This window comes from Anastrepha ludens, chromosome 4, assembly GCF_028408465.1.
Source record: "Anastrepha ludens isolate Willacy chromosome 4, idAnaLude1.1, whole genome shotgun sequence".
NCBI classification, from domain to species: domain Eukaryota; kingdom Metazoa; phylum Arthropoda; class Insecta; order Diptera; family Tephritidae; genus Anastrepha; species Anastrepha ludens.
The window spans coordinates 130,153,980-130,167,933 of NC_071500.1; the positions used below are offsets into that span (position 1 = coordinate 130,153,980).

Consider the following 13,954-nt stretch of genomic DNA (forward strand, 5'->3'; position numbering starts at 1 on the left):
AGGTAAGTCGCAGTAGTAATTTGCACCCATCAAGTTACGCAATGAAATTTATGTCAAATTAAAGTTAATTTTATTTCAAATTTTATGGTATAGGGTTGACTGCGGAAAACTTGTGCAAAGTTCCGGTTGTTATTATTTATGATTTCATTTGTAATAAAATCACACAATGAGTCAAAAGCCAAATTCCTATATGTTTGGCAATTTGAATCGGTACTTCTGTGGTAGACCGTTTTTCTTTCAGCTGATATGCTGCGTAACAAGGCTGATGATAAGCAACAGTTTGCTTGTTTAGTTTTGACAAGATATCGGAATCATCAAGACTCTCTGCCATATCCTTGATTTTTTGTACTGCTTCTCAATTTTTAGCGAATCTGAGCGAAAGTATTTGCGTTCATAATCACAAAACAGACAAGTGGCCCTGCTAGTAGATGAGCCTGATGTTGAGGTTGATGGCTCCTGAAATAATAAAAATTATTTTTAAATAAATATTGAATGAAAAATATTGTTTTGAATATAAAAATAGTTAGGTCAAATCAGTAACAACAAGTGACATATACATAACATATATTATAAATAAAAAATAAATAAAAAGAAACTTATTCTACCATCCTCCAGTAATCAAGTTATTTTTACCACGTAAAATCACCGAAAAATATACATGTTAAAAATTTTTTTTGTAGTTACTATAAATATCAGAACATTTTATTACCTCGTCAAAATCTGTAGAAATATCAATAATAGCATCAGCATTACTCTCTTCATCTTCTGTGACTGCTGTGCGAGATGATTCTTGTGGCGATGGACTAGAATTCATACAATTTGGAGCTGCACCAGCAACAGAAGTACCGACACGCATCTGAAAAATAAATTTTATGATAACATATTTTATAAATAACTTTTATATATTATTTTAATAATGTAGCTTAACAAAAAAAACTTTCATAAATAGTGATACGAATGAACGTATAAATAAAAAAAAAAAAACTTGTGTATGCGGATTTTTGAGATTTATTTTTTCAAGCCATATTAAAAAGCAAATATATGAAGAAAAATCGTTAAACCATAAGCGCTAATTATTCCAGAATTTTCTTTACATTCTATTTCATTGCATAAAAATTTAAAATATTTATATAATATACAAAATCCACATGCTGTATTGCCATTACTCCAATAGAAACGTATAGAAAATTTCTTTACTATGATAAATAAAAGAATAATATTTATACTTACTGTATTCTCTGCAGCAAATTGATTAAATTCATCTTTATATTTATTACTTAATGCAGTTACTTTTTTATAGCACGTGGTGTGGTAACCAACAAAATCTAGGGACGCGTTGATTATATCAATGTCTTTGTATTTAAAGCTTTTTATTTTACGAAAAGCTAATTTTAATGAACAGTTTTTCAAACTGTCATCGTTAAAATCTAACACAGTGTCGGCTGAGTCCCCTAAATCACACAAAAAGCACTTTTTTCCATTTTTTTAACAATATATTGTCACAAAGCGATAACGATATGTAGTAGTACCACGTTTTTTTTCAAAAGTAAATAAATTGTGAGGTTAATTGCACTGCTTAGCATATACTATAGCTCGTCGCTATCTTTCTCAAATTCACGTAAAAAGAGCATGTGCACTCGTTCTAATTCGAAACACGCGAATTTATCGCATACACAGTCACACAAAAATTTAGATTTTTAAAAGTCGACAACCGGAACTTTGCACAAGTTTTCCGCAGTCAACCCTATACCATAAAATTTGAAATAAAATTAACTTTAATTTGACATAAATTTCATTGCGTAACTCGATGGGTGCAAATTACTACTGCGACTTACCTGTAAACACCTGGCAATCTTATACCTGCACAAGAAAAAATAAGGCAACCCGGTGGCTGCATGTTACACAAGTTACATACTTACGACTAGTATACATTTTAATACGTAACGGAATAGGTGCAAAGTTTAAAAAAAATTAATTAATTTTTTAATTATTAATTAATTATACATTACACAGGAATTTCTAGGCAACCTTTGCGAAATATATTTTGTGACATATTAAATGTTATAAAAAAATATGTTTCATCCCGTAATTAATTAATTATACATTACACAGGAATTTCTAGGCAACCTTTGCGAAATATATTTTGTGACATATTAAATGTTATAAAAAAATATGTTTCATCCCGTAATTAATTAATTATACATTACACAGGAATTTCTAGGCAACCTTTGCGAAATATATTTTGTGACATATTAAATGTTATAAAAAAATATGTTTCATCCCGTAACGTGATGGGTGAAGGTCATTCTATGGCCGGATCTTAGACTATATATTCATTTTATTTCACACAGTACTGTAGTCTCCATATTTGCAAGATTAATTATAGTCCAAACAAGTGCAGAGTAAACAGTATAATAAATTTAATAAAAATTTTAATTATGTGCGTGATGGCACATCTTAATTTCATCGGCAATGCTCCTTGACACATTGACATAGTTGCTTTAAATTATATATGTGTATATAGTTATAATTGGCACGTACACTCCTTTGGTTGTGTGGCCGAGCTCCTTCTCCTATTTGTGGTGTGCGTCTTGATGTTGTTCCACAAATGAAGGGACCTACAGTTTCAAGCCGAGTCCGAACGGCAGATATTTGTTATGAGGAGCTTTTTCATGACAGAAATACACTCAAAGGCTTGCCATTGCCTGCCAAGTGGCTACCGCTATTAGAAAAATGTTTTTCTTAATTTCGGTGTTTCACCGAGATTCGAACCAACGTTCTCTCTTTGAATTCCGAATGATAGTCACGCACCAACCCATTCGGCTACGGCGGGTGCCGTTTTCTATTAATTACAACATATACATCTCATTTGCTTTAGGCTGCTACAAACCATAAACGAGTTGTAACACCTTCGCGCTTATGGGTTCAAACAGGTAATGTTATGTAGATATTACTGCAAATACTTTAGGTCCAGAACGCTGTCAAACATATTCAATCATGGATGATACTGCAGAAATTTATTTAATTCCTATTCTTTATTGAATGGATATTCTTAAATTTAAACAAATAAAATTATCTTTGTAACATCATAAAACCTCACAACACAATGAAAATGACACCAAAAAGTCAATTTACAAGCCTTAAAAACCAAATGTAAAAGTGTAAAAAAAGTAAAAAATGCTATTTTTTAATACTTAATACTTTATGTGTATATATGGCTTTAGAATATCATCGACAACTCCTAAAAGAGGACGCGCTACAGCCGAGTAACTCAACCAAAAATTTCTTTTGCCGCTTGCCGCTCCTCTTGGGTCATAGGAATCCTCTTTGCGCAAAGCATAGAACGATTGCATCTGTTATATAAGGTTTTCAAATAAGAGGTGTTATTTTTATATTCAAAGAAAAAAGCTATTTTTTAATATAAATGATCGGATGTTTATTTCATTATAAAGAGGAAGGTATGCCGTTAATTGTGAAAAATAACATCAGCAAATGACCACCGCGACCATGCTTACAGGACAATATCCTTTTAATGAAATTTTCCATAACCGAATTGCAAAGTGGCTGCCCTATGTCCTCGAAAGCCTCGCGAATTCCATCTGTGAAGTCTTGAATCGACCCTGGGCTGTTGGCGTAGATTTTCTATTTCACGTGGTCCCAAAGAAAAGAGTGGCAAGGTGTTAAATCACAAGATCTCGGTAGCCAATTGTGATCACCTCTTCGAGAGATAACACGATCGGGAAACTTTTCCTGTAGCGCCGTCTTCTTGAAAATAAACGTTGTCCAGATCAATACAATCCAATTCCGGCCATAAAAAATCGTTAATCATCTCTCGATAGCGCAATCCATTCACCTGTCACACCTGTTATTGGAAAACTCTTTACTATGAATGCTACGACTAGCAGGCGACTGGCTTATAGAAATTCCAGATTGCTAATCTGCGGCTCATAACATAACGATAACATAAAGTTGCAAAAAATTGCAGTGCAGCTAGAACTTAGTAATATAAAGGCAGAATTTAGAATTGAATAAGCTTCAAAGTTACGAAATTTACCTGTTTTCAGTCAAAATCGCTGTTATTCTGGAACCTCGAAGGTGACTATCAAGGAGTACAGGAATAGTTTTTGAAACTCCTCTGCAGCCAAATGGAAAGGATTGCCCACATCCTCGAGCAAACGTCGACCCACTGTTTGAGGACTTACTACATCCTCACGACGCGATAAGTCATAAACCTAATACTCGATAGACATATTCGCTTTGTTTTAATAAATTCTTGTTAATGTATTTTCAGAGTCTTAACCACAAAAAATTTTGTTGTCGTTTAGTTTGCAATAATCGACGTGTTAACCAAAACAGCCGATTTTGTCTTATCGAGCTTCGTTATGAAATGGGTTACCGAATAGCAAAATCGTGAAATTGTGGTTAAGGAAAGATAACGAATATCGTTAAAATGTGTTAATAAATCGCTCTACAGCAGATCTATAAGCTCAAAAATTCAATTGGGATTATAGGCTGTCATTTACTTTTAGTTTTGTTAAATATGTAGCTACTATCATACTTCTCGAAACGCGACACTGTGCAGCTTTAGTAGAAGTCATTTGAAAGGAAGTAGAGGGCTGAGATAAACTAAAATGGCAGAAATATTTAGTGGCGTATATCTATCTGTCTATGTACGAATATTTAACTAACCCAAAGTTCAAATGAGTTCAGAATTTCCGAGTTTGGTTATCATACGGTTTCAATGTTTGGATAAAGTCTCAGCACAATGATTCAGAAATCTAAAAAAACCTATTGAAAGTATATTGCACTATAAAAATGGGTCCTTCGCACTACAGAATTTGCCTAATTTTTAGAAAATAAAGACATTTCTTTTTATTCGTATTAATAGTATTCATGAAAACATCACCTCACTTCATTTGCATGTTTCTTTAAAATCAAATAAAATGTAACATATTTTTTTTTATGACCTGATAAAAGTTCCCTGACGATATAGAGGCCGATTTTTGAGACTAGATACTAGGGACTGCTTACTGCATACCGGCGTTAAGGTGATCACTCACGTACATCATCATCATCATTGGAACTACAGTCTTGTGCATACCAATGCTTTCACTCACATATGTACATATAGTAAATGTACATAAATATCCCGAAATATTAGACAAAAATCGCAACAAGCGAAATAAAATATATATGCGGATGATACGAAATTTGTTTGCCGTCTTTTATTTTTCTAATTTGGGAAGGGGTTATTTGTGGCTCAGTTGGCGGAGATAAAAGTTCTTGTTGGTTGATTTGCCCGCCATCCAACCATCACAAAACTCAGAGTATGGTTTTCTATTGTTCAAAATATATAGACGAGCAACGCTTTTGTTCAAATCATACAATGCATTGCTCTTTTCAGCTTGCTATTAACAAACCAGTTGGAAAGTGACCCCGGAAACATGGTGTGCTCGAATCAAGTAAATTACATAAAAACGTAGAAACATGTTTGGCTTACATTTGCTTGATGTACAGAAGGAAGATGCGAATTTATGATCGTGTGGAGACAAACAATTTCGCGAAGTTGTATCACAGTGCATCTAAATATTATTCATATATATTTTGTTGTTCTTGCATATATTTTTTATAAAGTTTATTTGAATTAAATATTTCATAAATATCTCTAAGAATATGTTCTTATCTCACAATATTTTTCCACCAATGTCTTTATCAGTAGAATTGTTGAAACTTTAATCTCCAACCATTTCCATTAAAGTTAGGCGATTTTTTGGAAACAATAGCAACTCTGCTGGTTTTCGAGATGAATTCATCAATGGATTGGTCTGCGCAAACATTTTTTGTTACTTTCTCTTCTCCAGACGGCGAGATTTCTATGATGCTCACGTAGTCTAAGTCACAATTCACCTTCGAACCCATATCAAAAGCTAAAAAATAAAATATGGTCAATTTTTGTAAGAAAAGAAGAATTTCTAAATGCTATAACTTCAAACAGATATTAGTATGATTTTAACTAGTTTCTAGCTATGATTTATGTACCTCAAACATATTTATTTCTAACTCTTTTGTTTTAAGACCCATATTCGTTTTTAATTCACATATACTTAGGATGAATGTTCAATTTTTTCTGGTTTAGCCAAATAATAACGTATTTTCCAACGATTTTAAATACACTGAGCCAATTAAAAAAATTTCAAACCTCTGCCCTGCGTAATTTTTATAATAGAAAACCCAGGAAGTGTCCTACCTTTTTTACGCATTTTTTTCGATATTTCAAAGTTTACGGTAGCAAGCATTAATATAAGAAGTTACCGGTATTTTCGCAATGACATTTTCAAGAGTGTTGTGCAACGATCGATCATCGAAAAGCTTTGATAATTTTTTATGATAATTTTTCCCTGACGGTGCATTTTATCGTATAAAATAATGTAATTGGCTATAAAACAGCATACCAAATATTTTCTAGAAATTCTAAGGAAATATTGAAATTTTAAGAAACTTTGTGGTGGTTTTTTTAATTTGTGTACATAATTACAAATTTGTGTTTATATGTTACATAATCACCAAAATTTTTATGAAATATCAATGGACGTTAAAAAAACAAAATAGTCAAAACTGGCAAAAATGTCGAGTTACTAGTTTAATAATGTTACTTATTGACAAGCACTTTTCTATAATTTTTGAATTTGTTTTAAGTTTAAAATTGGATGAAGGAATATGTATATTTTTATTATATTTACATTATGTCAATATGTATATGCATATTATTTGAAAGGTCTCACTGCTTTTGATTTATATTTATGGCCATCGTAAGCATATCTGGGAAACATAACTCGAGAACGTAGATTTAACTGGTAAATAGTAACCCTACTTCTGATTTGGCTCTAGTTCTCGAGTTATTACCGCTTGAAAATCTCATCCGAAAACACCTATTTTTTGTATTTCAATCCTCTATGAAAATTTAATGCCCAAACTGATTTTATAAAATTATACAATAATGACGGGAAGCAAGTTAAAATTAATGCCTTTATTAAAAAAACAACGACTGTGGCTTACGATTTTTGAAGCAGTAAACTCATTTTCGTAAGTCACTGTATTCGTAATTTGAAACATAAATTTTAATACATAAAGATTTACTCCTAGTCTTTCAAACACTTTTTCCCGATTAGGTCTCAAGTCCTGATGATAAAGCTAAAGTAAATTTGAAAGAAGTTCTGAATTTTTATAATGATGGCTTAGAATGAGTTTTTGAGGAAATTCAGATGGAATTGAATATTGGTAAAAATAAAAATATTAAAATAATTTGCAACATGAAGTCTGGAGAAACGGTAGCAACACAAAAATACACTGCCGAGTATATGCAATTTATTAACAATTCTAGCAACTCTAGACCACTGATTACAAAATACTTTATATGTGAGTAAGAAAATGGGGATGGGGAAGAAAATTACAATTTAAAAGACTTGTTGTGCATACTCGGCATTAAATAAAATAACTTTATTTGCAATTTGTGGGACTAGAAGGAGAAAATTGAGGTTAGACTAAGTTAACTATTGAAATATAACCTTGAAATATTGAGCAAAAACTGCTCCAAAATTATTTAAAGTCATTTTAAAAAAGACTGCCCAAGCTATAAAGGTCATCGCCAGCACTGAATGTCGGGGCAAGCGCTCTGTGATAAATTTATTTAATTTGTATACTCTGCCCTATAACTTTAACGAATTTACTGTCATATAGTAAAATGCGTCTATATGCCTAAGATGCTCCCATTCAATCTGGTCACTGAACTTTGAACAACTTTAACAATTCTACCCCGATCTGTGTCTTCAATTATAAATGTCGATTCAGTACAATTTTAATCCTCTACCGATAAAAATGGAAATAGTGATCCAAATGGCACCTTTCGGATTGACGAAGCTAACCCGAAATTCCGGGAAGAAATTCTAATGGCCGACGAGGTTAATTTTACCCTCTTGGGCCACAGATAATCCTTAAATCATTCATTGAAGACGATCGATATCGGAGGTGTGTTTGCGCCGGAAGTTCCCTTCATATGTGGTGTCAGGTTGACTGATCACCAATACCTCCGGATTCAACTCTTCTTTTTATGGAATTTTATGTAGAGTAAAGTTTTTGCTAACAGAGATCTTTAATACTCGTACAACATTTTAGCGTAAATAGCAGCGATATCGCTTAAGTCTCTGACAAATTTGATGGAAAGTACTAAAAAATGAGCTAGTTGTTGCATTACTAATAAATTTGGCCACTTAATTAATATCATTTTTGGAAATTAGACAGTTGCCAGAAACTGTAAAAGAATAAGCTTAATAAAAAATTGAATTTTTCTAAATGTATTTGTATCAGTATTATGGGTACATCGAGAGCGTTCGAGAGAACTTCTTTGGCTAACAAAGTCGCAGTTTTCGAATTTCGCGCGTATACTTTCTGGACATTGAGTGGGTATTCATGCGTTTAGACTGCGATTACTTCGAGTTCTTTCTGCAACAACTGTCTGGAAGATGAGATGGCATCATTTCAACATCATCTTAGCTGCCTCACTTTTTTGCTGCACCTGCGATATATATATCACACACCTGATGAATTTCATCAGTAGTAAGAAGAGGTACACGCAAACGTGAATAGTCATCGTTCGGCCTTCTTCTCCACAACCCCAAAACAAAACTCCCTCTTCCCTAACCTTTATTTAGAGTATTTCTCCATTTAACTCACCCAACGGACGAAATGTTTACACATTCGCATGAACGCTCATCTAATCCAACCTAATCATTGAGATATTCAGTAATTGTTAGCCTATTGACGAAACGCAGATCTTTCTGATCCATCAAGCTATATGTCTACTCCACTTCTATTAACTTTCTTTCTCTTCTCAACTTCAAGTGCATTCCCATTCCTTATACTACTTCGGCTGTATTTAATACAAAAATACGTACTTGTGAAAACTACTTCTATGCGATTTGGTTCTGGCACTGAAATATCCCAACGACATTCTGAAAAATTCCGATGCTCGTAGGAGGGACTCGAAATAACGCCTTGGATTGTATATATCTCACCGCCACATCCTGGCTCTGAAGACCTGTGGCTAGCAAAGTAAAACATTTGGAAATTATCAAGCGATCTGGTATATATATGCGCTGCGCTTATGTTTGTGTGAATATGATCTTCGTAGAAATACGAGATGCAGTGCGACCTCAGATTTTTGTTAATTGTAGTATCGTTTATCTGTTAAAATAAATTATTATTCATATTAGCCAAAACGTTACAAAAATATTTACTTGGAAATTTGGATTAGAGCAATTCCACTCCACATATTCTGACGTGAACATGCGAACATACAAGTTGATTGTGTAATTATCGGGCACTTTAATATCTGCGACACACGTTTGATTGGAAGTTTTTTGCGGCTTGAAGTCAATAAACTCACTGAGCCTCGTATGTGTGCGATTACAAGCTAAAACAATATATATTTTTTAAATTTATTTTATTTTTCTTCACTGCCGAAGTGCTTACGCTGTTGAGTTGAAACTGTTATCTTGAAGCCTTTGTCCTCGACGGAGTCATCACTGTGAAAAGTCAAATCGGTATAATCGTCCCGATGTCCTCTAGGTTTAGTTATGTATTTGGTAAATCCTGTGGAATTACCACAATAATTGTCTGTTCTCTGTGAGGGGATATTATTTAAATTTATTTTTAATAAGGCTGTATGAGGCTGAATTTTCAGTCTTTTATAAGACAGCAGCAGGCATTAAATTTCAAAATAAGAGTTCAAATTATTGTAACATTAATAAGTACTTAAAATTAAGGTAGAAACTTAACATCAAATTATTATATAAACCCAAGAATTTAGTTTCCATTAGCAAAATTAAATATTAACTGAACATTACTTTTTGAACTTTTTTACCTTATCATGTGCTATCCGCAGATAATCAACACACTGACCCGTCTCTGCAGATGGCTTTTGTAAAAGCATGTATTCGAAATGAATTTGAAAGTGTGTTTCCGATTTTATGCGCCATTTGCAATGAGCATTAGGAGGATATACTGCGCCTTCAGGTGGAAATTGGATCGTTATGACCTGTGTGACGAATATTACACATATATTAATAGAAGCGTGCTTGTAAATGATATATTTTCCATCTAACCTTCTCGCTTTGAAGTTCTAGTTCGTTTCGTCTGCCACAAACGGATTTTTCGATTTCTAGAACAATTTCAGGGGTGTAATTCCCTTGTCTTGTAAAGCTAAATTGTAGCAGTGCATGTTCATTGGACGTTATTAACTTTCTTTTCGTTTCATTATTTGTGCAAAATTTGCCCATGGACAAGGTGGTGTCACTCTTGTCCGCCCCTTCTATTACCTCTAAATAGTTGCACTGTGCACATCTTTCATCTGGACATCGTGCTTGATTAATATCCAGATTTCTTATTTGAATTTTGACACGATAACTCTCCGGAGCTGTTACACGGATTTGGCAATGCAATTCCTCAGTTGAGTTCACTGTGTAATTCCGAATCATTATAAGTTGCTGTGCAACTGAGTCATCGTTAGTCAATGCAATGCGTTCATTACAGTTGCGAACAAATAAAATATCAGCTTGAAAGCCCTTTTTCGCATAACTATTATCAGATACAGCCGCAATAACGGCTTGGCTGCCGTCCACTAAAACCAGTGGCGGATTTGCGCTTAAATTACCACATAATTTAATAAGCTCATTCTCTGTCCTCGGTAAGTAAATTGTCACGAAATCAAGTGAGCATTTTTCATTTTTCTCCATATCGAAATATTTAAACCTTACTAATATGGAATGATCCGACGGTGCCATTATATTCCATATGCAGTTCATATTGTCCGCATATAAATAGTCGTTACCACTTTCCACGTTCGTAGCGGACAGAGAACGAATCACTGTCGATTGGGAGATATTTCCGCCACAAGAATTTAATTGATATGCTATTTGAAAGGCTTCGTAGACCGTGATAATGGTTAAACGCAAATAACGGTACTCGAGTATTTCTGTTGCTTCGCAATATTCGCCTGCTTTAATTTCGTTTCCTTCTTCGTCTTTCTTATAGGCTATAAATCCCAATGGGCATGACCTGTTCTTAAAGATTGGCCTACGGACATGTGTATATCCACTATTCTTTATTTGCAACCTAATTGCCTTATCTGAGTTTGATACGAAGGTATATGAACACTGAAACCTGGAATACGGCGTGCTTTCCGCATCAGGAGTTCGTACTACCTGCAATTGATTGGTAACATGGAAAGTGGTGATGCAAGCTGATGATACTCGAAAAGTGAAGCCATCACCTGTTGTTGTATTGTCTGTGCGAAACACTATTAATATACGATGTGACGTGGCATTGTACGTGCTCGGAACTTCTCGACCGCAAAAACGTTCTTTTGGATTCCAAATGTTATTTTCATAAAAATATATTTCCAGGTAGTCCTTAGAACAGTTTTCGGATTTCTCTATAAAAAATCTACCTAAGAAATTTACAATCAAGTAGAGTCCATGACTTGTTTCGAACTCCCAGCTGCATTCCATATTGTTTTTATATGTTTTAGAATCCACTGAAACTGGTGGAGGGCTAATTACAACCATCGTTTTACTGCCACAAGTAATAGACGCTTTAGCAGTTATCTGGAATGATGTACTTGCTCTAGGTTCTTCGGAGTGATATAATATAGTCGTTAAATGCTTTTTTAAATTGATACCAGAAATAAGCTCTGTTGAGTTATGACAAATTTTTGCAATTTGTGGAAGCTCCGGAGTCATACCAGAATATATGCTAATAAATTCTTTACTGCAGTCATCAATTAAGCTGATATTACCAAGCAGCTTATATGGTCGCCTTTCAGAGGCTCCTCTAATCGTCCACGCACATTCTATATGATGTTCATCACCATTATGTACAACATTTTCTGGAGGAAATATAATTTTGAAATCTTTAGCTACGTTGAAGCTTCCTCCACAGGGATGACGATGAAACTCTACTGAAAACCGACTAATTTTAATATCATCATTTTGCAGCATATTGAGCATGCCACCTTTGGATGATAGCGACACCTCTATATCAGTGATATTTGTAAATATCATTTTATATGGCATAAGTAAACTTTCATCTTGGAAACGAATGGCATATGGATTGTGAAATGGATTATTTCTGTAAACCACAATCTCTCCGATCTTAAAAGTTATGGTTTCAAATCCACTTAATATGAATCGTGAGGTACAAAAGAAGTTGGTATTCCAGGGTAATCTGTTTGTGTCGAGTGATCCAGAAATTTGTTTGTTGATATCGGGTGGACAGGGAGACTCCTCGTTCGAACTATAGCGTGCCTGAAGTATGCGTATTGACGACAAGCGGCGATGAATATCGAAGCGTACATACATAAAGTTGTCAGAAGACACTATTTGCTGAGACAAGTTAAAATTGTTTATATCGACCTCGGTAATTTTCGAAAGCATATCGGGATCATTGTAAAATGAAATTTTTTGTATCAGCGCATTTCGATGGAGAGAAGTTTGCAATATAAAACTGTGAAAAGTTGAAAAAATATGCCATTAAAACCGATGTTACGAGCCGAATATATTAAAAAATATGAATAAGTGAATATACAATTAGAGTATTTCAATGAAATAGTGTACATTTTCCCGAGCGTTTAACTTTTTTATTATTATTAAGTATAATATTCATTTTTGCCATTTTCTATAGTTTTGCATGGGACTGACCGTTCTTTGTGCATTGGGCGCACGTTTCCCAATTTAAAAAAATAGCTTAACTTTATCTCCCACTTTTTTATTATATATATGTATATACCTACACCCTTTTTTGGATGCTTGGCCGGGTTTCTCTTCGTATTTGTGCATCTTAACGTTGTTCCACAAATGGACCTACAGTTTTAAGCCGGCTCCCAATGGCAGATAGTTTTTATGAGGAGCTTTTTCACAGCAGAAATACACTCAGAGGTTTGCCATTGTCTGCCGAGCGGCGACCGCTATTAGGCAAAACTTTTTTATTAGTCACTTCAAAAATTATCATTACATTTGGATGGAGGGGGTATTAAACGATTTCACACCAAGCCATCTGTTGCTTAAATGAACGGACTAACATAATTCGCGAAATAGATTCCTCTCATCAGTCGAAACATTTTGGTAATGTATTTACTTTATATGTTAACAATTCACTAGGTTTCATTAGACTGTTGTATCCACCCTCCTGAACAAACACGTTAGTGCAGTAATGCCAGTAAAAGCAACTCTGATATTATCCGCCATAAAAAATGTAATTTGATTGGTGAAATTTGTTTACTTATCTAAAAATGTTTTTTTCATATATGTAGGTGTTTAGTTGAAATTTCCCCATTATTTTCTCAGAGCCCATTCACAAAAGTTCAGTTCACCCAACTCGCTTTTATTACCAAGTTTGTGTTGTTATACCTGCATAAGTTATATTCTTTCAGCGAATTACGTGGAATGCCATAACATGAAATAAACTAATCGAAATATCAAACAAAATATGATTTATAACTGTTTAAAAAGATGATAGTTAAAAAATCCCCCGGTTTTTCAGAATGTAAGAAATATATTGTACAAATATCCAAAGATTCTTCAGAATTAGTCTTTTTTTATTTGTTTTCGCTCACAAATTTCACAAATAGGCCAGCAGATGACCCAGGTGTTTTGAAATAACTATGTATGTAGTATATCTAAATTAAAAGCGATTTCGAACGATCTTTTGCAATTTCAGAAGAATGGTCTGTTGTATTGTTTATTTGACCGAGCTCCTCCTCCATTTTCAGGTGTGCGTGTTGACGCCATCTTACAAATGGAGGAACCAACAGTTTTTTGCCGTCTCCCAACGGCAGATGGATTTTAACGAGAAGCTTTGTATATATAAACCGTAAACCTGTGAATATAACCATAACACCACA

General features: G+C 33.9%; 2 protein-coding genes across 2 annotated transcripts in view; both read right to left on the reverse strand.

Moving 5' to 3' along the window:
• Nucleotides 1-242: 242 nt before the first annotated feature.
• LOC128862568 (uncharacterized) lies at nt 243-1,426 on the reverse strand. Its single transcript, XM_054101275.1, has 3 exons — nt 1,231-1,426; nt 710-856; nt 243-456 (listed from the first exon to the last, which is right to left on the reverse strand). The coding sequence occupies exons 2-3, from the start codon at nt 854-856 to the stop codon at nt 289-291; spliced, it is 315 nt and encodes a 104-aa protein (XP_053957250.1). The 5' UTR covers nt 1,231-1,426; the 3' UTR covers nt 243-288.
• Nucleotides 1,427-5,576: 4,150 nt separating this feature from the next.
• LOC128861216 (cubilin homolog) overlaps nt 5,577-13,954 on the reverse strand; it is a 57,484-nt gene continuing 49,106 nt past the window's right edge. Inside the window, exons 17-22 of the mRNA XM_054099174.1 lie at nt 10,161-12,558; nt 9,920-10,093; nt 9,529-9,679; nt 9,294-9,469; nt 8,952-9,240; nt 5,577-5,927 (exon numbers count right to left, since the gene is read on the reverse strand). Of these exons, the coding sequence (XP_053955149.1) occupies nt 5,713-5,927; nt 8,952-9,240; nt 9,294-9,469; nt 9,529-9,679; nt 9,920-10,093; nt 10,161-12,558 (3,403 nt within the window). The 3' untranslated portion in view covers nt 5,577-5,712. The remainder of the gene's footprint in view (nt 5,928-8,951; nt 9,241-9,293; nt 9,470-9,528; nt 9,680-9,919; nt 10,094-10,160; nt 12,559-13,954) is intronic.